Genomic DNA, 25,698 nt, shown 5'->3' on the forward strand with positions numbered 1-25,698 from the left:
AGAGATGAAACATTTTAATAGCAGCGTTTATGTTCTCAGCCTGTAGATAACTAAAAACCAGCAAGAATTTACATGAAGCCTCGAAATGAAGAATATCGCCCGCCCGACGGGAACACAAGTCTCATCCCCTTGGCCCTCTGGCCTGCTCAACATTGTTGCCTTTCTCCAGTTTGCCTTGCTCTCCTGGAGATTTCTGTCACCACAGAAGGAGACCCGACGCGACGTCTGGCCAAGTTCTGCAGGTTTAGTATTCTCGGGAAAAGCAGACTTAAAAGGCTTCCTCTCTGAGTTCCCCAGGCTCCTCAGACAGTCTGGAGCAGAGGCGGCCCGGGACGGTGACAGAGGAGGACTGGAGCAGGCAGGGGGAGTTCAACAGGGCAGCGGCGACTGGAGCAGGCAGGGGGAGTTCAACAGGGCAGCGGCGACCACTGGATGGTGGGCGGCGCCTTTGAAACAGCCAGGCCCTGGCGCGCCCAGACCGGGGGAGGGTCCCCAGACTCCAGGCTCAATCTTGCCTTCTGGGTCTTGGCCTTGGAGGGATTCAAGCCTTCTACTCCCAATCCGTTCTCTCCAGAAAGGTGGGAGCTTACACAAACAGAGCAGATCTTCCAACGCCCGCCCGGGTAAGGGCAGTTTTAAGCCACGTCTCTGGATGCGTGCTCGCGGGCACAGGCGCAGGCACACTCCTCCGAGATGAAGTATGCTTGAAAATCGGATTTATGTGAGCGAGGAGAACAGCTCATTTTACATAACTGACTGGGTTAAAATAGACGTTCTTCACTGGAAAAGTCACCAATACTCACTCAAACAAAACACAGACCCTTCAAATTAGCTGCCTTGGCTGCACTCATTTTTATATTAATTTACCCTGTGCTCTCCAAGAACTGAGTAAATGTTACGCTTTCCTAATAAGAACAATTTTAATAAACGGACTGTACCTATGTCAATTATGAACACACAACAGTGTCACATTTTAAGAAACATGTTTGAAATCTGGTGTCTTCGGTCTATTAAATAGATGTCTTTTTCTCCTACTCTTTTTTTTCAAAATCTAACTACTACTTTATTAAATGAGTTATTTTACACAATATGAACATCAATATAATTACAATTGTAAAAATATTTTTTATAACAAGGATGGACTGATTTTCAGATTTCCAAATTAGAGTCAACTGTACATTTATACGGAATTGTCTTTGCATGAGGCCCAAACGGGAATAGCATGAAAATGAGTGTTTTTCTAGCCCCTTTATTTTTGCTGATCAACAGTGTGTTAGAAAAGCAGCTGCAGGCTTGTTACCTAGGGTCTGAGACAGTAGAAGAGTCAAAAGTGTCATGAATTCGCCTGTAAACAATTTTACGCCTGAACATCAGCCAATTCTGGAGGAAGTGGAGTCAGGATGCTTGCTCTCCAAGTGCTGCTTGAAGGTCTCGGGGTCTGGCATTTGCGTCCTACAGACAGTGCAGGAATATATTAAGGCAGCTTTGGCAGCAGCCTTTTGGTCATGGCCTTGTTTCTTCTTTTGTCCAGCTTGCTTTTTGGCATTTTTCTGCCGAGACTGAATCTTCTGCTGTCCGCGAGCCATATCCTGGCTGCGCAGCGCGAAGCGGTTGAGGGAGGTGTCCCGAGGCAGTCGAGATGGGAGCGCACACAGCAGCGCGTCGGTCTCCTCCACCCACCCTCATTCTCCTACTCTTGACCTTGACCTTTATTCTAATATCCAATCTGCCACATCTTTGAGCAAAGTGTCCCTGGAGCTATCACAGATTGAAGAGTTTTCTTAGTTTTTTCTTCTTTTGACGCAGTTTCAGATGCTACAGTTTGGACAAAGTAAGTTTGTCTACTGATATTTTTTGCCAGGACAGGGCGTGATCACAGCCAGGAACATCCAACAAGAATCACCCCCCCTTATCCACAGGGGATATGTTCCGAGACCCTCAGTAAATGCCTGATACCACAGATAGTACCAAACTCTATATATGTTTTTTCCTAGACATACATACCTATGATAAAAGTTAATTAAAAATCAGGCACAGTAAGATTAAACAATAGCCAACAACTAAGAAGAATTGTAATAATATGCTGTAATGAAGTTATAAAATGTGGTCTTTGTCTGCTCATGTCTCCACCCACAGGCTGAAGGCCTTTTCCATCTTAACTAAGCTCTTATCATGCACCGCGGACGTAACTTTTGCAGTTTGAGATGCAACAGCAGAACTATCACACATTTATTTTTCCTTTTTCACAATTTCAAGGACAGAAGATTCATTTTTACCATAGATTTGGCAACCTCAGAACATGATTTTTTTCTTTCCTGATTAAGCTGAGGACTTGCGCCTTTTCACCCAAAGGGAGCACTACGACTTCTCGCTGGCGTATCTGTATGCCAGCATCACTACTCTGGCACTCTGGGGCCATCATGAAGTAAAATAAGGGTGACTTGAACACAAGCACTGCACACAAAACCACGCCAGTGGGTCTGATAACTGAGATGGCCACTAAGTGACTAACAGGCGGGGAGATGATACAGGGTAAACCCTGGACAATGGTTTGATCCACATCAGGGGTAGGACGGAGTAGGGCAGTGTGAGATTTCATCACGCTGTTCAGAAGGACGTGCAATTTAAAACCTGTCAATTCTTTTTTTTTTTTTTTAATCCTCACCCAAGGATATTTTTCCTTTTATCTTCAGATAGAGTGTGAGGGAAGGAGGGGGAGAGAGAGAGAGAAACATCCATGTGAGAGAGACACATCGACTGGCTGCTTCCTGCACGACCCTGACCAGGGCCAGGGACCAAACCACAACCGAGGCATGTGCCCTTGACCATAATCAAACCTGCGACTCTTTGGTGGATGGGCCGATGCTCTAACCGCTAAGTCAAACCGGCCAGGGCAAAACTTGTAAATTCTTTATATCTGGACTTTTCCATTTAATATTTTCGGACTGGAGTTTCCCATGGGTAACTGAAACTGCAGTCAGTGAACCATGGATACGGTGCGGGGTAGGGGCTACTGGATGTGCTCTCATGTGGTGCAAAGAGCTACGTCAAAGATCAACGGAGATACATATAAGGGGACGGTGAGTCCTCATGGAATGGAGGTGGGACAGGAAATCAGGCAAACTTCATGGAGGAGGTAATATTTGAGCTGTGTCTTGGAGGATGCATAGGAGTTTTCCAAAAGGAGAAATAGGGAAGATGGAAGATTCTAGGAGATTACAACATGTGTGAAAGTCTGAACCACATTGGGTATGGTAACTGCTGGGCAATAGTGGAAGATCAGCCTGGAAAGATGGGTTGTTGAAGGGTGAAAATCGGTCTTGGACTAAGGTCTTCTGCTGCGGGTATGGGGATATTCAGAAGCAGAGTGATACGATCAAATCAGGACGAGGGGTGATACAAACGTCAGCACACGAGGAGAACCATAAACACTGATACTTTTGTAGAAAATAATTTATATGAATTAACGTAAGAAAAGTTAAAAATCTTATCTCCAGGTACTGCCATTTTGAGGCTTTTTTAAAAAAACATTACTGGGAGTATATATTACTTGTATAATAAAAAGGGGAAGACCATTAAATGTGTATGTAAAGAATTGGGGAGGATGCCCTGCCCGGTTTGGCTCAGCGGTTGAGCGTCAGCCCGCGGACCAGAGAGTCCCAGGTTCGGTTCCCCCTAAGGGCACGTACCTTGGTTGCAGTTTGCCTCGGCCCCGGTTGGGTCGTGTGGGTGGCAACCACTCGATGTGTCTCTCTCACATCGATGTTTCTCTCTCTCTCTTCCTCCAGTTCTATCTGAAGATAAATGAAAAAATGTCCTCAGGTGAGAATAAAAAACAAACAAAGAAACAAAAAAAGAGAAAAGACTGAAGAGCAATTCAAGTGGAAAGAACCCAGTGGCTCTGTCTGATCAGAAGCACAGTCTGTGCTAAGGGACAGCTGTGGTGGCAGAAACACCGGAAGCAAATGCAAACTGAACTAAAAGCAGCACAGGACCTCGACGAAGCACACATGAGAGGGTTGTTACAGTCCCAATACTGCCCATGTCCAAAGTATAACATCCAGTTCTGGGGGCCACGGTGTGAAGCGCTGAGTTGCGTTAGTCACAAAGAGGATTGTCAGAGTGAGGAGCGTGTCTGAAAGCCAAGCCCACAGAGAAGATTCATGGTATCTTAAGATGTTTGCCCTGCAGAAGGGATGACTTAGGGGGTCATTGTATCCACCTTCAAATACCTGATGATCTGCCACATCAATGAGAGCTAAGATTTATCCTCTATAGTTCTCAAAGTAAGAACTAATACCAACGGCTGCAAGTTACGGGTAGGGCAGTTTTGGCTGGACACGGGAAAAACACGTTTAAATCATAATGTCATGCTAGAAGTGAAGATATATCCAACTGAGATCATATCCAACAACCTCGTAGTTGACAAAAGGGACTCATTTTCAGGCACAGTGACTTATCCCCAAAACCCTTCCGTTGGTTGGTGGGAGAACAGGACCAAACCAATTCTCATGCCTCCTGGTCCAAGGCTCTCTTCCCCCAGCCCCCTCCCAGCATGCAGCTCCCAGCCACTACCAGTGCCCAGCAACGACCCGGCTTGCTCAAGGAGTGGGTCCCGGTCTCTGGATGTGTCGAAGCACAGGCTGGATGACCACCTGTCAAGGGTGCCTTGGGGGAATGTCTGTGATGGGCAGGACATTGGAATGGATCATCTCTCAGACTGCTTTCAAGTCTATGCTGCTACCATTTGAATTCTGGAAATAACCTGAGGATTAGGCTGTGTTAAATAGAGCTCTAATACCAGTAAAGAGAAGACTAGGAATATAGGAATAGTGGCTGGGATATAAAGAAGGTGGAGGAAACGTCTTAGTAGTTTCCCAGTTTCTTAACAGAACCCATCATGGTTACTATCAATATTATTACAGTGATACATCACTCCCACACCTTACATTGGGCAGGAGCCAGGGGTGTGCTGGGTGGGGAGAAAATTGCCTTTTTGCTTTAGTCCCTACCCTGCCAACTAGACACTGTGATATTCCTACAGAAAGGGGTTGAGTCCACACGGGTGTGCCCTGAGAGGTGGCAGAATGCCACCTGGAAATCATCACAGAGCAGATTATAAAAACACTCAAAGCATTTTCATTCATTTTGGCCTGTGCCAAGAAAAGACTCACCCTCGTCTCCTCCTCACCCTCACCCACCACACTTAAAAAAAAAAAAAAATCCACACACCCATTAGTAATTCAGCCATTTACTTGGCTCACAATCATAGGAAAAAGGGCTGAATTGCTTACCTCACTAGGTGCCTATCCAGATCCTGAATCTACATTTAAAAGAATGTACTGCACAGGATTTCCCTCATTACCAGTGAACTGTAGACGACACATTCATTAATTAAAAGCTATTTTCTGGCTCCTGGTATGTCTGTTCTTTGGGAAAGAGATTAAGATCTGTGGTGCAGGGTCAATTGACCTACAAAACCGGAACCCACTTTTGCAATGTAAACTAGCTCTAAACTTAATGTCCACAGACATGTGACCGGATAATTCTGAGATAAAATTGTTAAACTGGCGCTACTGTGATATGGTATCTTCACTGGGAGGTCATCTATGCCCTTGAGTAACTATTCTTACTTGCTTTACCTTGAGCTCTACCTGGATGAAATTCCGGATACAGGCCTATCCTTGCGCCCCTTTTCCCTGTTTAAACGTCCTAATCTCATGTCCTCCGGGCTATGGCCTAAAGTCTCTGAAGTGCCTCGGGGCTATTTAAATCCACTATCCCCTCTATCGTGATCATCATCATCATTTAAAAAAGTTATTTTATTTTTCAATTACAGGTGACATCCAATAGTATCATATAATGTCAGGTGGATATCACCAGTGGTTAGACAACCATATACTTTATGAAGTGATCCTCCTGATAATTCTAGCACCCGCCTGGTACCATACGTAGTTAGTACAATATTATTATGCTCCCTATGCAGTTCTTTTTTTTTTTTTTTTTTTAATTTTTTTTTTTTTTATCCTCATCCGAGGACATTTTTCCATTTTTTGTACAGACAGAGTGGGAGGGAGAAAGAGGAAGAGAGAGAGAGGGAAACATCGATGTGAAAGGGACATATCGAGTGGCTGCCACCCGCACGACCAACCAGGGCCGGGGACAAACTGCAACCGAGGTACATGCTCTTAGCGGGAACGAACCCGGGTCTCTCCGGACTGCAGGCGGACGCTCTAACCACTGGGCCAAACCGGCCAGGGCTCCCTATGCAGTTCTTTATATCCATGTGACTATTCTGTAGCTGCCACTGACGATTTTCTTTTTAATTTTTTTCCTTTATTGATTTTAGAGAGAGAGGAAGTGAGAAGGAGAGAGAGATAGAAACATCGATGAGAGAAAACATTGGTTGGCCGCCTCCTGCATGCTCTCCACTGGGGATTGGGCCCACAACCTGGGCATGTGCCTTGACCAGGAGTCAAACTGGCGACCTCTTGGTGCATGGGTCGATGCTCAACCACTGAGCCACACCGGCCGGACACCACTGACTATTTTCAGTCAAACACTGTGCTGTGTGTTTTACATACAACATCTCATTTACCCATCACTCTTTTCATTCTCATTTTTTCAGATGATTAAAATTATTTACCCAAGTCCAAGCTATTAAGTGCTGGAGGTGGAGCTCAAACAAGCTCTTTCTGACTCCCAAGCCTGTTCACCACCACCCTCCAATGGAGGACCAGGAGGGAGGCCTGCCTGCTGTGAAGAAAGGCCTTCTCTCCCATCACATCGGAAATGGCATATTGGACAGTGTAGGAACCCCTGTTCCACGTGAGAAAACGTTACCAGGGGCGACAGTGAGGCTTGATATGAAGTAAACGCTGAGCCTGCTCCGACCGAGAGGGAGGCAAAGAGAAGACGCGGCAGGGGTGGGATACATAGACGCTGGAGGACAGGAGAAATGTGGGGACCCAAAAGGCAAGTCAGACAGAAGGAAAATTTGGTTAGAGATGGTGGAGCTTGATTCAGGCCACATGGGATAGTCTGAGAAGCCTGGGAGGAATCTTTTTGCCTGATACATGGAGGTCAGTTAGAAAGGGCTGGGGTGGGGGTGTAGCGGGGTAAACGTTCTGAGGGGGATATTTTGATCCAGAGAAAGAAATTATACAACGTTCCTAAGGGCTGAGGTACAGAGAGGGGTTTCTAGCCTAGAGAACATGTATTTATAAAATACATTTTATACTAAATATCATGTGTAATACAGAAATACATTACCTACAGGAAAACAATTGAAATAACTGGTCTGATATTAAATCATGTTTTCTAGGTCAAAAACAAGAGTCAGTCACTCACTCTATTAATTCATTCATAGACTCAGGGTGGGGCAAACGTAGGTTTACAGTTGTTCATATGGAAAATAATACAATAATTCATAATAATACAAGAAAGAACTCTGTTTTGGTACTCACAACTGTAAATTGACGTTTGCCCCACCCTGTATTTATTGAGCACTCATTATTTACAAAGTGTTATATTTATAAGATGATACATAGTAAATATAGTCCTTAAAGGAAAACTTTGTGGTATCTCTTTCTTTAGCCCAATAGGACTGCGCTCACTAACGTCTGTGAGAATATGAAAGAATGCCTTGAATGTGGATTTGGGACAGAGCTCTGCGGCCCTGGTCATTCTTCAGGGAGAGGGAGAGACAAAGATCTGTGAGAGGCCTGATCACCCCTGACCTGAAGGAGGCTCAGTTGAGTTCATTTCTCTTCTGCTCTGGATTTCGGTATCTGGCGCTGACTGTAAATCCTCGCCCGGGCTATAACAGCTCCGTGCACCAGCGTGCAGCCCATTCTCTGTCCCAGAGCAGTCCTGGTGGTCTTGACTCAGAGAACAGGGCCTGTCCCCGCTGCCACCCGTGTGGCCCCAGGGGAGGACCTCGCTTCCCTCCAGGGAAACAAGGCCTTCAGCTCATCTCCTGGTCTGTTCTCTGTCAGCATGTGACTGGACTTCAAAAAAAAAAAAAAGCCTATCATCTATTTCACACTCAAAGCTTCAGATGCAGTGCGGCCTGAATGAGTGAGATGCACTTCAGATCTTACTTTGCCCCTCCCTCCATGTGTGACCTGAAGCTGCGCAATGACTATCAACCTGTTCCCTCCAAAGTGAGAAGGGTCCTTGAGAGACTCAAATAACAAAAAAATAGAGGAAACCAATTAGTGTACCAGGCACGTAAAGGGTACTCTGTAACGTCTGAAGAGTGGGTCTAAATTCCAAGAATATACATTGAAATAATTAATTTTACCTATGAAAACAATGTAATAGTGGATTTCAAGTTCTGCGATTAAATATATATCTACGTTTTTGTGTCAAGAGTGACATTTTTATATTTTAAGTTCAATAATGTGTAAGTGCTTAATAAATATTAGTGATGTTGTGATACTATTTTATTTTGTTAATCCTCACCTGAGGATATTTTTTCCATTGAGTTTTTCAGAGAGAGTAGAAAGGAGGGAGGGAGGGGGTGCTGGGGAGAGAGACAAAGGTCAATGTGAGAGAGACACACCAATTGGTTGCCTCCCACATGCACCCTGACTGGGACTGATGATTGAACTCGCAACCCAGATACATGCCCTTGACTGGGAATTGAACCCAAGACCTTTCAGTGTGGTTCAGTAGTTAAAGCAGTATCTGACTCTCTAACTGCTAAGCCACACTGGCTAGCGTGGGAAGCAATTTTAAATAATTTGTATGTACATTTATTAATTCTCAAGTTATGTCACAATGTTTATAATTATTATGAAATGAATTTTTCTTTTTTAATCCTCACCCAAGGACATTTTTCGATATTCTGTTCAGATAGAGTGGGAGGGAGAGAGAGAGAGAAACATCGACATGAAAGGGACATATCGAGTGGTTGCCACCTGCACAACCCAACCAGGGCTGGGGACAAACTGCAACCGAGGTACATGCCCTTAGCAGGAACCGAACCCGGGTCTCTCTGGACTGCAGGCCGTCGCTCTAACTGCTGAGCCAAACTAGGCAGGCTGAAATGAATTTTTAATGAGTCTTTAAAATGAAACTCAACTTTTCTGTCCCAAGAAACAAAAATCGTAGCGAAATAATGTGTTTAAGGACTGGAACAGAAGAAGAGCATTACAAAGGAATAACACCTATGCGTGGTTCATTAAGCAAGAACACCTGGAACTTGAACCCTTTGCAGGTCCAGGGTGATGGGAGAAACATGAAGAACCTCTGCTGACACCAGGACGGCTTCCAACTACCTCACGTGAAAGGTGCGGCCTCTCAGGCTATTTTTCATGTACGTCAAGTGGATACGATTTTAACTAGATAAGCAATCTCCACGTTTTATATGAGGATAAAGCAGAGACTCAGGAGTGTCCCTACAGAGGAGCCCAGGAACCCAGGGGGACTCATTGATGAAATTTCCAGTTGGACAAATGCTGTTGCCTGAACGCCAAAGACAAAGTCTTTGGAAAGTGTTGTGGGAAAAACATGCTATGAAAATATGTGTCCTAAAATTTTTCCACATGAAAAAGCAAAAGCATGTCTTCCTACCCAGCAGTGTTCTGATGTAGAAGTGCCTCAGGAATGAGAGGGAAGAACCTCGGGGAGGTAGGTCTAGGTGCAAGCTTAGCTTCTGTGAACCCTTGGACTTCCAATTCGCTCTTTGGATAAAAGAAGGACCCAAAATAAAAATGCATCAGATAGTATTCTAAACATTTCGTGGCACATTTTTCCTCCTTGGTATTTCCCACTAAGCTTAAGCCACACTTCTCAGGAAGGACAAAACTCAATGGATTCAACAAACCCAAAATAATCATTACTCAATTCTGACTTTCGAAATAGATCTTTAAAATTAAAGAAAAAACAACAGGTGTGAGTGCTCAGGATTTCAATGTTAAGAACCAGGGCATCCGAAGGAGAAAACATCAGTCTTTTCTTGGTCTCCCACAGCTGAGCATGAATATTCAGATCTAATCTTGGGACACTGAGGCCAAAGAATTTTCCAACATGCTCCTGAGTAAGGCAGACGTTAGACCTGGTGTAAGGGGCCGAGTTTCTCCACAGTGGGAAGTAGTAAAAATCCCTCCTGGCTGGGGGAATAGTTTTCTGAAGAAATTTAGAGGGGATGAGACTATGTTTAATTGGCTGTTTATGTCCATTTTCAGGTGCTCAGTACCCACTACTCCCCAGGATTCATGAAGGTAGCGAAGAGGAGGGGATGAAAGAGGTGGGAACCTCAGATAGGTGGAGGGGGAATCCGAAATCAGAAAGGCCCCATGCAGCAATTTCATACTTGGATGTAGGTTGCAGATCTTGAAGCCAAAAGGAGGAAGTCGCAGTAGAGCAGCAAAGGGCATTGGCGAGTGCAGCCCTCCGCGGGGTCCCCAGTGCCCAGAGCCGGAGCACAGCCGAGGGAGAGGCAGGTGTCCAGCTGCTCTGGTGGACATGAGATGAGGAGACCACAGATTGGGAAGATCCTGGAGTCAGGATGAGGAAGGCGAAGTATGTGCAGAGTTTGGGGCTAGAAGGCAGAGGAGGTTTGCGACAGGGACAGAGGCTGACTACCAGAGAGAACAGGCAGAGGGAAACGTCATCTCCATGGAAACCAGGTTAGACCAGAAGCCTGTTACCCTGCAGCTACAACGGCACATGGCCCTCCTCTGGTTAGTTTCCCACTGCCACGCAGGAGGAAGGAAAGGGTGGATGGGTGGGGTCCTTCGGGACTGAGTACCCTAGAGAGGCTGAGTTCGTCTGGAAAAGCCTACTGTTTAAAACAGGAAGTGACTCAGTACCTTGAATAGGTCGACCTCCCTTTCCAGCAACTACAGCAAGTTTAGTTGATTCCTTATAAATAAAGGTGCTTTTATGCACATAAAAGGTTGTGAATTTTAAAATCCTACTCTCTATGAGTACCTAGTGGATTACTGAACTGGAGAACTGGAGAAAGGATAAGATTGGTGGGGTCAATAACACAACATACATTGTTTTTTATACTTTTAATCTAAGAAATGCATTTGCACAGCCCTAGCCTGCTGAACTGCAGTCTAGCATTTATTTATTTATTTTTTGGTGAGAGAAACTAGGGATTTAAACTATGCACAAGGAGGGCATGTGGGAGGAAAAAAAAAACCCATTTAAAACCTTTTAAATTTACTGTTCGTGGTTACAAGTTTCCTTAGGAGACATAATATTTTTTTTTCTCTCGTCTAAAAAAATAATTTGGACTAACCTCAAAAAGGCTAGGTTTAATGTTTCTCAGACTGTTTCCAAGCAGACTAAAATACCAACAACTTCATATCCACAGGGAGAGGTTTCTGGTTCACCAAGTTTGCATGATTCATGCTGAAGAGCTTACATGCCTGAGATGCATGATGTGACTTCTGAATGCAATGTATGCAACACACAGACGTGAGCGGGGGCTCTTTACAAAGCCTGCCTGACCCAGGGTCACTGCTGAGAAAGTGGGGTCACTGAAAGGAAGACAAGACCAAGAGAACAGGTAATATTTCACATTCATTTTTGATCTGCATGGGAAAAGCATTCTGGTAGCAGCTTCAGAAATTCGAGTTAGATCCACGTCTGAGCCAACAACAGTTTCAGATGCTTATTCAAACCCTCTCCCAAGCAACAGTTCTGAAGCCTAAAAATATGAGTTGAAAGAATGTTTTAAATGGTCCACATGACTAAGTTAAGTGAAAAGGCTTTATGGATTCTAAAGGCGATGGTAAGATCAGGTACTATTGGTATTGTTCTTATTTCCACATTTAATCATCACTGCCATCAGCAGCTACAACAGGCCAGAAGTCACACACCTAATGTTGGGGTCCACCTGCCATAGGAAAATGAGGTCTAATTACGCTTAGATATAGATCTGTCTTGAGACTTCCTCCTATCAAAGAAAGATCACAATACTTATCTGAATAGCAATAATGGCTGCAAGTAAAATAATGACTGTAACTTGTTCTCATAACAAAAGTTTCAAATGATGTCTTAAAGTTTCTATTATTATTCCACATCATCAAATGGGCATGTGATGCAAATGATGCTAACAGGACCCCCAGCCAATGATGACACCATCATATCTAGACCATGAGCAACACAGTCGATGATTCTTCTGACAGATTGGTCTTTCTGTTTCTACCCCAAGATAGTTCTTGGACTTGGAAAAAATACACTGGAGTTCAAAAGTCATCCAAAACCTGTCTCCTTGCAGATAAGAAATCAGAGGAAATCGACATTGCCTGCTAGGCATTACATTATTTGTATGACTTCACCGGGTCTACTTTCTTACCTCAACACAGCTCACTCAAGTTTTTGCTTCCACCAGTCCATGGACACTTCTCTTGCTGAAGTCAGCCAGGACCTCCATCTTGCCAAACCCAGAAGATAATTCTCAGTCCTCATTGTTTTTTTAAGACCACTCAGCAGCATGGACAGAACTGAGCTCTCATTTCTTCTTGAAACACTTTCCTCATCTGACACCCCATTCTCCTGGGTGTCCTCTACCTGGCTGGTGTTTCCTCTCATCCCCTTCCAGACCTCTCAGTGTTGGAGTGCTTCAAGGTCCAATCCCTGGACCTCCTTTCCATTTCCATTCACTTGCTCAAGAGACAACCGAATGTCTCATGGCCTTAATACTATCGCTTTGGTGGTATCTCTCAAGTTTACAGATCTAGTTCAACACCTTTGTGATTTGTATCCCCAACTGCCTACTTGACATGACCAAGAAGAAATCTATAATAAACCTCACACTTAATGTGGCCAAAACAGAAATCTTAATTGCCTTCTATTTTCCACAATGTTCCTCTCTTTCTGTTCACCATCCACAAATACCGCCTTTCACCCAGTTCTCAGACCCAAACCCAGGACTCATCCTTGATTTTCTTTGTTTTCCATCCCAAATATTATCCATCAGAAAGTCCTATCATGTATATCCTCAATCTCTATCACTTCTTATGCCCTCTACAAATCACCATCACCCTCACAAACCACCATACTTTTTTGCCCAAACTACAATCTACCGAGTGGTCTTGCTCTTCTTCCTTCCTACGTCCAGCCTACTCTCCATGCAGCTGCTGGAGAGATATTTTAAAAATTAAATTTGATCATGCAACTCCTTGCTTAAAATTTTGCTGTCATTTCCCATCATACTTTGAATGAACACCAAGTTCCTTATCCTGGCCTATAAGTTTTCTGTTTATTTCTCCAATTTCGTCTTTCATCTCTCTCCCTTTCCCATCATGCAGGACCCACTCAGATCACCTTTCCCTAATCTCTCTTACTCTAAGCTCCCACACATCAAGGTTCTTTGCATGCCAGGGCTTTTAAACTTGATCTTTCTTTGCTGCAAATGTTTTTCCTCCAGATCTTTGCATGGTTTACTCTTTTCATACCACTCAAGTCTTTGCTCGAATTTCACTCCCTGACCCTCTATCTAAAATAAATTTTTCTTTCTCAATGTCATTCTCTCTCTATGCCTTTATCCTGTTTTGTTTTTGTTTTTCTCTTCATTTTCTTTTATTATAGACAATGGTTCCAAAATGATTGTAAAATTCTGAGATTTAAATTTTTAAAAATTTATTGGAATGACGTTGGTTAATAAAATTATATAGGACTGAATGGGAGATGATATTTGCACACAACACCTCCAATAAGGGGTTATATCCAAAACATAAAGAACTCATACAACTCAACAACAATAACAACAAAAAACAACCCAAAACATATAAAGAACTCATACAACTCAACAACAACAACAAAAAACAACCCAAAACATATAAGAACTCATACAACTCAACAATAACAACTAAAAACAACCCAAAACATATAAAGAACTCATACAAATCAACAACCCAAAACAACCCAATTAAAACATGGGCAGAGGATCTGAACAGACACTTCTTCCAAGAAGACATACAAATGGCCAACAGATATATGAAAAGACGCTAAACTTCACTAGCTATTAGCGAAATGCACATCAAAACTATAACGATATACCACCTCATATGTTAGAATTTTTTTTCCATAATACACATCAATATTAAAAACTATAGTGTTTGGTATTTGTTTATCTATCGACTGTCTCTCAGATTAAAATGTAAGCTTCGTGAGGGCAGAGTGTTTGTCTTGTTCACTGTTCTATCTTTTCCTAGAGGAGTGCTTAGCACCTTTGAGCAAGGAGTCCTGCACAAGAGACACCCGACGAGCATTTGTACAGTGTATGCTCAATGAAGGTCGAATGACTGACAGCAAACCTTAAATAGAATGATGGGAATGAGACAGGGAGGTGAGAATAAAACATTTTACTCTGAGATACTCTGTGATATTTTGATTGAATCCTTATTTTTTTTATTCCATCTAAAGTCATACAATTGATTTTCTTCAGACTGTTCCCATATAAAAATCATCACCGTGTAATAAGCTGAAGAAGCACCAGAATGGAAAATAATAGTCAGCATAATTTAACAGTTAGCAATATTTGTAAAACCACAATTATGATCTTATCTCAGATTTGTTCTGGAAGTCAGCAATAGTAATGTTACTTCATAGCACTGAAGAATTTGCATTCAGATCAACCCATTTGAATGACCATAAATACCATCATTACCTTAGGCTTATGAAATAAACCATATGACCAAAAAAGGTAAACTAAAAGGTATACTCATATGTAATAACTTTAACTAAATAAGGATGACTAAAACTTGAAAAACACAGACTGGAACAGCACTGATAATTTGCCAAAAAAAACCCAAAAATGTTAGTAGTGGACAAGGCTCCTCAAATATCGATTAGCAGTGATTTCTTACAGGTCTTAGCATGCATCTCAGTTTCCTCTAAACAACAAAGGAAGACACTGGTGCGTGCTTCTTACATTTCTACAAGGACAATTACTGTAGGCTCCAAACATTCACGAGGGACAGAATTCTCTTAAAAAACAACAAAAAGCTTTGGACTTTTTAATCCTAAAGTTTCTGACCTTTTCTCTCTTTTAAAGTATTTGTATGCGGGGGGAGAGGGGAGGCTCGGGAAGAGATAAACCAAAGAACTTATATGCATATATGCATAACCGATGGACACAGACAACAATACTGTGAAGGGAACGGGGGGGGGGGAGTGGGGAGGAGGGTGTCCATGGGGGGAAAAAAGAAACATCTGTTCATCTGTTAACAAAAATAAATTAATAAATATGTAAAATTTTTTAAAAATAAAATAAAATTTAGATTATAAAAAATAAAATTTGTGTATTCTTTACTAGTGTATATATTATATAATATGTATTTGTTGTATAACATATTGCCCCAAAACTTATTGGCTTAAAACAACAATAAGTGGTGGTTAAATGTCTTCCAAGGATAAGTGATGAGATATTTTTCATTTCAACTGAGAATTTTCAAAACTTTCTCTTATTTGCGCAGTTTTCCCATAGTTGCCTAAATATACTATTAATATATTTTAGGGGTTTTATCCCCCAATGAAAGTTTTAATCACAAATCTAGGCTGCTTCCTCTTTCTCCTTCTCCACTTCCTTTTCTTCTCACTCTAACTTTTTGTAACTATTTACACTTTAAGTCTTAAAAAGACATTAGATACTGGAAGCAATAGCAACCAGTATACACTGGGAATTTAAGTAAATTTGGTGGTCACTAAAAACTACTTATGGAGGTCACCAGTAGATATAAAGGGCAAAAAAATTATCATCATATTTTCAAAGCATATAAATGCTTATGCTAACATATTTATGGAATACTTTTCAGGGATCATTTGAAAATGTCTAAAGAGGTCTATCATGTGAATACAGAAAATAAAAACACAGAGAAGGACTATCTCACCTCATCTCAGCACAGAACTGTGTCACAGAATCCCGAAAGGTCTACACTCAGAATCATCTCAGTACTCATACCCTCGCATGTGCACTTGGCCACAAAACCCTCCTCATTCTGGGGAAAGGCACAGTAACATCTGCCTTTTTATTAAGGAAGTTATGAGAACTGATTAGATTATTGCAAGAAATTGAAATAACTCCAGCATGGTACTCAAGCAATCGACTTCTGAGTTTGGACCTGACCTTGTGACCTCCCACACTGGGCAAGGCTGCAGGACAAGGCAGGGGGACTTAGTGCTGAACAGCGTGCTGATCCCTCCAACATTCCAGCCTGACTCACCGGAAGCGGCTGGTAATGTTCTGTGTAATCCTCGGAACACTGTTTGGGAAAATTTGCTTATTTCATCTCTGCCAGTTCTGTGAACATGACCAGACTTCCCATGCTACCGATGAACAGAGTTCCCATGTCCTGTCACTCCACCCTCCCCTTTCTCTACTGTTATAACCACTAAAATCAACAGCAAAGATGGAGACTATTTATCAATAACAGTAGGAATGAAACAGTGTCTATTCAGTCTACGTTTGACAGCAGATGACCAGCTGCTTGAATGCACACGATACGTGGTGCAGGCTCTCCGTCCAGAGTGAGCTGCGATTCCAGAGCCCTTGTCCCTGTGGGGACTGTGGGGATTGTCAAGAAATTCTAGTGCTTCCACCCTGACATTAATAATGGCTCGATATTTATTTATGCAATGGGTAAATTAAGAGAAGCGAGGTTTAGAGACGAGAAGTATCGTGCCCAAAGCCACACACAGTCATCAGCTGAAGAAGCCAGGGATGGAGCTCAGGGGATTTCAAAGTGGCTACTACATGATATTATTCCCCTACTGTGATCATTTACCCAGAATCAATTTCAGTAAGTCAAAACACCTAAAATTAATGAATTGATTTTATAATCCAACACACCTTAATACTTGCATATATTATGCTGCCTGAGTGGCTCCAAAGACATAAAATATGATCTCATTACTGTAACATCTATTTGTTGAGTTTCCCTTACATCCAGTTACTGACTAAGGCTTTAAGGATATAGGAAAGAATGACGCAGGTCTGTATGCGAGAGAGATAAATCGCCTACCCAAATAACTGTACAGTGCAGTAATACCATAGGGATTAAAAGGTGAGAGAGCTCCAGGCAGGAGCATCGGGAGGGGCTTTGTGGAGAGAAGATGCGTGATAGGTACAGGAGGCTGGGGAACAGAGTGCTTACCTCAAAGCCAGCTAAGTTGGATAATTTTTCTAACCTATGAATTTTTCTTCTTGTTAGAAAGTAAATGGATCTTTGACTCAACTTGCTAAGATTACAGTGAGTTACTAGATTCTTTTTCTTGAAAAACATACCTTTTCAACTGTGCTTCATTTTAAATGAAAAAGTACACGAAATAAGTTGTGGTCGCCCTGGCTGGTTTGGCTCAGTGGTTAGAGCGTTGGACCATGTACCAATGAGTCCTGGGTTCGATTTCGGTCAAGGGCACGTACCTCGGTTGTGGTTCGCCCTGGCCCTGGTTGGGGTCGTGCAGGAGGCAGCTAATCGATGTGTCTTTCTCACATCGATGTTTCTCTCCCTCCCTCCCTTCCTCCCTCCCTCTCTCTCTCTTTCCTCTATCAAGATAAACAGAAAAATGTCCTCGGGTGAGGATTAAAAAAAAAGAGTTGTGGTCAATTTTGTTAAAAAAAAAAAAGATAATTTAAAAAATAGATAGATAGATAGATAATTTCAACATGTGCTGGACGGTATATACCCTAAGGTAAACTGCATGTCACGCACCCCTGACCTTGACTGCAGGCAGAACCTATTGTCTGTAACCAACAGAATATGGAAAAATGAGAGAAAGTCACTTGCTTGATTAATGTCCTCCCTCAATGTCTAGGCCTTTGCTGAGAGTTAAACATGCTTTTAGACAGAGATAAAAAAGGACCTTCAAACCAAAGTAAAACATCCTTCCCCAAAGCCTCACTCACCCTTAGGGTAGTGTCCGGCCACGTCCTTGCCCAGGGGCCTCTGTAGCAACAACTTCTCTGCCCATGTGCCTGGCAGGTTAGAGTGGAACCCCAAGGCTACCATGCAGTCAGGCAGGAGAAAGCTCAGGATCCAAAAGATAAACACAGAGCAATAACAGCTCTCTGGTGGTAAGTACCCGTTGTGTGCCTTTATCTATACTCTGAGGCAACTTGATCCAAAATCTGTTTCACTTCTGGTCTTTCCTCCAGTCTCTATCAGATGACTCTGCTAGCCCGGGCTCTTTATGGGCGGTCCCAGCTGTAAACTGCTCTCTCTGGAGGCACCCCTAACCTGAGCATGTTGACCTGGTCATGCCGATTTCTCAGGGACATGTCCAATGCCTCTCTTTAGATGCCACTCCGACACCCTCCTCCCGAACGGCCTCTCGGCCACTGAACGAGTCTCTCAACCTCTTACGACCGTTTTCCTCTTCTCGGCAGGAACTTTAAAATCCTTAATATGTTCATACTGTTTGATCTCTTTATATACCGACTTACTTCTTCCTTATGTTTTCCACAGACTATTTTTTGAGAGTAGTTTTAGGTTCACAGCAAAATTGAGCAGAAGGTACTGGGATTTCCCTGCCTCCACACATGCAAAGCCTCCCCATCATCAAACATCCCCCACCAAAGTGCTACTTTTTTTTTTTTTTTTAAATGATGAAGCTGCATTAACACATTCTTATCACCCAGAGGCCACAGTTCACATTAGAACATTCTATGGCTTTGGTGAAATGTATAATGACATGTATCCAACATTAGTATGATATCAAACACCGTAGCTTCTCTGTCCGAAAAATCCTGTTTATTCACTGTTCCCTTCTCCAACACGCCCTGGCCACCACTAATCTGCCTTTTCCAGAATGTCCCCGAGTTGGAACCATGCATATGCAGCCTTTTCAGACTGGCTTTTTTCACACAGTAATATACACGTATGTCTCCTCCACATCATTTCATGACTTGATCGTTCATTTCTTTTTAGCCTTGAATAATACTGCATTATCTGGATATATTACAGTTTACTCATTGTGGGAGTTAATCTCTAAGCCACTGAAAATAGTAACTTTCACAAGAGCCATAGGTTCATAATATTTTTCTGCCTTGGGAAAAGAGCTGCTAGACTACTCATAAACTGACTGGAAATGGAGAAAGGTTTGTTATTTGTTCACGCAAATATTTATGGCGTGCTAAGCATGGTGCTAACGCTAGAGAAAGGTGAATGAACAGAGAGCTGCCTTTGCCCCCAAAGCTTCCTATTTTGTGTCACAGGGGTTTTCTTTCTCAGGTTTTATGGTCAATGCTAGAGTTCCAAATCCTGACGCAGGAAAGAGTTTGATTAGGGTAATCTGATAATCCTGGCAGGCTTTTTAGCCTTCACATATGCATACTTTATACTTAAAGGGTGAAGAAAGAAAAAAAAAGGAAATGCTGTCAGAGTAGGAAACTTGATCCAAGCTGGTGAAAGAGGAGAGAAAAGCGATGAAAACTGGGACCTTTTATGGGCCAGAATGAGGTCGGCGCACAAATCGGATTTTCTTTTGGATTTTTCCTAAATTTATGTATTTATGATAGGGCAAAACTTAATGAAGCCATCTGTGGAATCAGACTCAACGTTCCTGAGCACATACAGCAGCAAAGAGAAGTTACTTTGGAAAAGTTTCATTCCACCCTCCGCTTCGCGCCTGTACCCAGAACTTAGCAGTTCCCCAAAGGTAACCAGTTTCTTGGGATCGCTCAGATCATCTGTAAAACACCAGCAGTTCTCCCTTGGATAATGCCTTTACTACCCAAATAATCACTTGGAATTGTGTAAGTACGATGTATTCAATGATAAAAGTTCACTGTGAAAGTGTCAGGACGAGAAAGGAATGAAAATAGTTAAGTGGAAAAGAACTCTTTAATACACACTTCTTAACACATTAGAAAATGTGTTTCTAAAAGAACATTATTCAAATATAAATACAGAAACATCATCTAAAAAAACATTTAGGTTATTATATTGTCCCAAGTCTCTAAGTGTTATATCTTTTTAATTTTATTTTCTAATTTTTATTTTTTATCCTCACCCTGCACTTATCTTCAGATAGAGCAGGAGGGAGAGAGGGATAAAGAGAGAGAGAAACATCGACGTGAGAGAGACACATCAACTGGCTGCCAATCACACGACCGGAACTGGGACGGGGACAACTGCAACCAAGGTACGTGCCCTTAGTGGGAACTGAACCCGGGTCTCTCTGGTCTGCGGGCTGATGCTCTAACCACTGAGATAACTGGCCAGGGCTCTTTTTTTTTTTTTTTTTTAAAGAATGCATCATTATTTGCCCATTGTCTCTAGTCTCTAAATTAATGATATTGTCGCTGTTTGCACATTAACTAATGAGGTACCAAATGTGGTATTGACAATATATTCGATACCAATTCAAAACAAATTCAAAATATTCAAAAGAAATGTTGCACCAGACAACTTGGGTTCTGGGCCCTGGCTCTGATGGTGATGATAGATGATAAAATAGTTGCTATCACTTTTTGGTCACTTACTGAGTACCAGACATTATGCTAAGTACTTTCCATGAGTTTTCTATAATGTGATCATCTCAACAGTCCCAATAAGTGCTATTACTGTATCGTTTTATAGATGATAAGACTAAAGCTTAAAGAGGGTGAATGTCTTATTGAAGGTCATGGACAGAATAATGAAGCAGAATCAGGATTCATGCTGAGGCCTGACCCCGAAGTATCTGTTGTTCTCCTTACCACCACTAGATCACATCTGCCAAGTCACTTACGTTCTGTGGTGTCAACTTGTCTCCTACAGAAATGGAGGGGCTGGAACAAGTGATGTCTGAGGTTCCCCTTGGCTTTAAAATTTTATGAGTCTGCCTGGCTGGTGTGGCTCAGTGGATTGAACGTCATCCCATGGACTGAGAGGTCCCAGTTCAATTCCCAGTCAGGGCACATGCCGGGGCTGCAGGCTGGATCCCCAGTAGGGGGCGTGCAGGAGGCAGCCGATGGATGCTTCTCTCTCACATCAATGTTTCTATCTCTCTCTCCCTCCCCCCTCTCTAAAACAATCAATAAAAACATATTTAAAATTAAAAATAAATAAAATTTTATGAGTCCTTTGCTCCATGATTGGAAAGACCATGAGATTGGAGTTCTGTTTTTCCCAACACCTTCTCTTGGCTCTGCTGTGTTCTGTTCGACACCCTGGAGAAATCAGGGGAGTCCGTCTGTAACCTTAAGACTGCGACAGGCTGCTGTGCTGGTGCCCTGCAGACTGACCAAGGTACAGAGGAAAGCGAACTGACTGTAACAGGGGTGCTTGCATCTCACTGGTCCATGTTCCCAAACAAGCTGACCCAATGCAGTAAACGAAAGGACCAGAAGGAGGGCCTCCAGGAGTCATTCCTCAGCAGCATCCCCTTCCTGGACGTGCGGGATGCTGGAGACACTGCTCTTACCTGTGAGGTTAGTCTTTCTCTTCGGTTTCCTGGCAAGGGAGCTGCGGGTCGTCAGGAAACAGTCTACGACTGAAGTGACTGCCTCGGAGTGTGGTCCTCTGAGTTGAGAGCTTTCGCGGCGGAGAGGCCTTCCCTGGCTCTGATATCGGGATGCTCTCCCCTCCCCCAGGCCCCCGCACCAGGGAGAGCAAAGGCTGAGAACCCCACGGAGCTTCCAGAGTTATTTTTTCCTCTGGGATTCCCCTCTATCTGGAGCAAAGACTTCTCAGACAAAGGAAGCAAGTTCCCATATGTTACAATTTGGAAATTTCCAAATTTCCCCCAATTTATGCTATGTTTATTTTGGATGATCCAGGAGATGTGTCCACAGATAAATGAAAGTCTCCTGAAGGGTGTTTTGAAAAAATTGCAAAACTCAATCACAGTGAAAGTCAAACTGCCAGCAAGCTTTTATTTTTAGGCTCCGTGCCAGACCTGAACAAACAAAACAAGCAGAGAATAAACAAGAACAGCAAGTTAAAAGGTCCAGTCAGCAACCTCATTCAGACTCTATCTACAACAGAGATTGGGGTGACCAGCTCCAAAGTTCTAAGTTGATCTTTAAGGTACTTACAGACCTAAAATCATGGCACTGCTCATTACAAACAGAACCAATGCTCTATCATTACAAGTTGAGTGTAATTCTAAGTGAAAGAATGCCTTTTCATAGGACTGCCCAATGATAGGATAAGAAACATCATCATCAAAGCCTTTACCTAACAAAGGAGACAAGAGCATACACTGGAGTGAACACAGTCTTGTCAATAAATGGTGGTGGGAAAATAGGACAGGCACATGCCAAAAAAATGAAACTAGACCACCGACTTACATCATCCACAAGAATAAACACAAAATGGGTAACAGCCTTAAATGTAAGTCCCGATACCATTAAAATCCTAGAAGAAAGCAAAGGCAGTAAAATTTCAGACATCTCTTCCGGCAATATTTTTGCTGAGGTGTCTCCCAGGACAAGGGAAACAAAGGGAAAAAAAAACAAAAACAAAAACAAAACAAATGGGACTACACAAGCTAAAAAGTTTCTGCACAGCAAAAGAAACCAGCAACAAAATGAAAAGAGAACCCACAGTATGGGAGAACATATTTGCCAATGATACATCCAATAATATATAAAGAACATTCCATAATATATAAAGAACTTATATGACTTGACACCAGGAAGATAAACGATCCAATTGAAAAATGGGCAAAGGACCTGAATAGACAATTCTCCAGAGGTCAGGACATACAGCCAGCCAATAGACACATGAAAAAATGCTCAAGGTCACTAATCATCAGAGAGATGCAAATTAAAATACAACAAAGTATCACTTCACACTTGCCAGACTGGCTACCATGAATAAATCAACAAACACCAAGTGCTGGTCAGGATGTGGAGAAAAGGGAACCCTTGTGCACTGTTGGTGGGAATGCAGACTGGTGCAGCCACTGTGGAAAACACTATGGAATTTCCTCCAAAAATAAGAAACAGAACTGCCTTTTGATCCAGTGATCCCACTTTTGAGAACATATCCTAAGAATCCCAAAACACCAATCAGAAAGAATATATGCACCCCTATGTCCATGGCAGTGTTATTTACAATAGCAAAGATCTGGAAACAGCCAAAGCACCCATCAGTAGATGAGTGGATAAAAGCTCTGGGACATTTACACGATGGAATACTACATGGCTATAAAAAAAGAGAAGGCACTCTTACCCTTTGCAATAGCATGGATGGACCTGGAGAGTATTATGCTAAAGTGAAATAAGTCAGTCAGAGAAAGACAAATACCATATGATCTCACTAATATGTGGAATCTAATGAACAAAATAAACTGATGAGCAGAATGTAACCATAAGCATTGATACAGGAAACAGACTGGAGGGTGGCAAAAGGGAGGGGGGTAGGGTGACTGGATAAAGAAGGTGAAGGGATTAGCTAAAGAACATATATGCATATTTAATGCACACAGACAATAGTGTGGTGAAGTCCCAAGGGTGGGGGTGAGTGGATGTGGACAAAGTGGGTGGGGTGGGGGGCATCTGAAATAATGTCAGCATTAAAAATTTTTAATAAAAATAAAGTCTGTACCCCAAATCTATAATGTCCCCATTTAAATTTTTTAAAAATGCATTTGAACTAAATTCAGTATCTTTCCTAGAACTGTGCTTGTTGCTAGGGATTTTTTAAAAAAAAGATCAATACCTCCAAAGATATGGTGTCCCCCAGAACACGATAGCCTAGTGATGTAATCAAGCATCCAAATGGATAAACTCCACTCAGTCTGACAATGAATGCAATCCATCTATTCAACCCACAGATATTTACTGGGTGGTTATGACATGTCAGACACTGCGGGTAGGGGTCTGGGCAAGGTGAATCACAAGACAGGCACAGCCTGGTGTCAGAGAACCCATAATCTGTGGGGAGACAACCCTTACAGGGTAATTATAGGAGGGTTATCCCAGGGAAAGTCCTCAGGGGAAGACCCGGAGGGCAGCCTAATCTAGCCTGCGTCTGCTGGAAGGCGGAGCGCGGGGTTCTCATGGAAGGGCTGGCCGGGCAGACGGAGAGAGCAGGTGAGCAGGCTGGAGTCCAGAGAGGGAACGTGAGTCACTGAACACAGAAAGAAGCTCATGAATCGTCAAGGCAATTTTTATAGTTTAACCGAACTCCAACTACATGCAATAAATTACTTAAATTGTTTTCTCATATGTAGTGCTAAACAGGGGCAGTATAACCACAAATCACAGCTTATGACTAACATATGCTGGGTTATCATAATGAATTAATATGACTACACTAAAAGCAAATAAACCAGCCATTTCGGTTTTCCTGTGCACCCTACTAGATCTTTTGAAATAATGAAAAATTCAAAAACTCCAATTATCGGTTTTCTTAAACCATAGTTAGGAAACACTGTCCTGCCTTGGACCTTCTAGGCAAATGAATTATTTATCAGATACGAAGAGAACATCTTGCCTGGCTGGTGTGGCTCAGTGGCTGAGCACTGACCCATGCACCAAGAGGTTGCTGGATTAATTCCTGGGCAGGACACATGCCCAGGTTGTGGGCCGGATCCCCAGTGGGGGGCATGCAGGAGGCAGCCAATCAATGTTCTCTCTCATTGATGCTTCTATCTCTCTCTCCCTCTCCCTTACGTTCTCTCTAAAATCAGTAAAGAAAAATATTAAAAAAAGAAAACATCTTAATACCACCTTGATACTCTAAACAAACCTGGCTTTCATACAGTCTTCTCCTCCCAGTGACTTCTTTTGAATATATCTTTTCCTTCTCCAGGACAGATTTGGCCTCAATATTGAGCCAGCAGTCAGACAGCTGGTCAGACAGGTAAGGTTACCTTCTATGAGGGTTAAGCAAAAGCAGGAGCTGGGAGACTGGAACCAGCCTGGGTCAGATAAGGAAGACAGATGTGTTCAAGAGAAATTGGGTGGAGAACCCCAGAAGGATGGAGAACCAGCAATGATCGCCACGCTGAAGCAGAGAAGCCACGATCTCCACGTTTATAAAGCAGTTAACTAAGCCCATTAATTCCCCTGAGTAGAGAGATCAGCTCTAGCACCATCCCCATTGCTTTCTTAGAAACCACATGGAGCAGCTGATCACGTCAGCCCGCTGGGCAACAGAGCAAAGGCAGCTGATTGCCAGCGTATGTCCACTTGGGAGAGCCAGAAATCCAGCAGGCTTTCTCTAGTGAAGCCAGGACACGTTGAATCGCAGCCACTCGCCTTCATGTCCTGATCTTGGGGCACTGGGCTTTTGTGCGCTCTGCCAAACAGAAACAAAGTCAGCTGTTCATTCAGTCTGGCTCTCTCCACTGCCTCCGCTCCACAACGTTCCTGTTTGCCCTCCAACACTTGCCCAATGGGAGCTTCCTAGGACCACTGAACCTCAGCAAAAGAGGCACGCACATTCCAGGTTTTTATAGGCTCTATGGCTTTTTTTCTCTTTCTCAAGAAAATTATTCTTATCAAAAACATCACACACACACACACACACACACGAAGGGATCTGTCTCAGAACTTGACTTCCTCACTAGCTCAGAAGGCAGAAACCTCAAATCATAGAGATGAAGACAAACAAGAATAGTTTTCTGAACTGTCACTATTCTCTTTCAAATCTCTTCCATTTTTGGTATCTTAGAACTACGAGAGCGCACCAGCTGGACGCGAGCGCTCCACCACCCAGAGTTTGAGCTGGTTGTACAGAAATGAGCCGTACAGAGGAGGGGATCTCGAAGCCAATGGAAAAATTTTTAACTTGGGAT

General features: G+C 42.8%; 2 protein-coding genes across 2 annotated transcripts in view; both read right to left on the minus strand.

Annotated features, from left to right (window-relative positions):
* PALLD (palladin, cytoskeletal associated protein) overlaps positions 1-25,698 on the minus strand; it is a 377,267-nt gene that overhangs the window by 139,406 nt on the left and 212,163 nt on the right. The gene's annotated exons all lie outside the window — the stretch shown is intronic.
* Positions 1,371-1,586, minus strand: LOC118616156 (zinc finger protein 706-like). Its single transcript, XM_036241571.1, has one exon. It carries the CDS (start codon positions 1,584-1,586, stop codon positions 1,371-1,373), a length of 216 nt encoding a protein of 71 aa, XP_036097464.1.

The sequence above is a fragment of the Molossus molossus genome, unplaced genomic scaffold (assembly GCF_014108415.1).
Source record: "Molossus molossus isolate mMolMol1 unplaced genomic scaffold, mMolMol1.p scaffold_m16_p_4, whole genome shotgun sequence".
Taxonomy (NCBI): domain Eukaryota; kingdom Metazoa; phylum Chordata; class Mammalia; order Chiroptera; family Molossidae; genus Molossus; species Molossus molossus.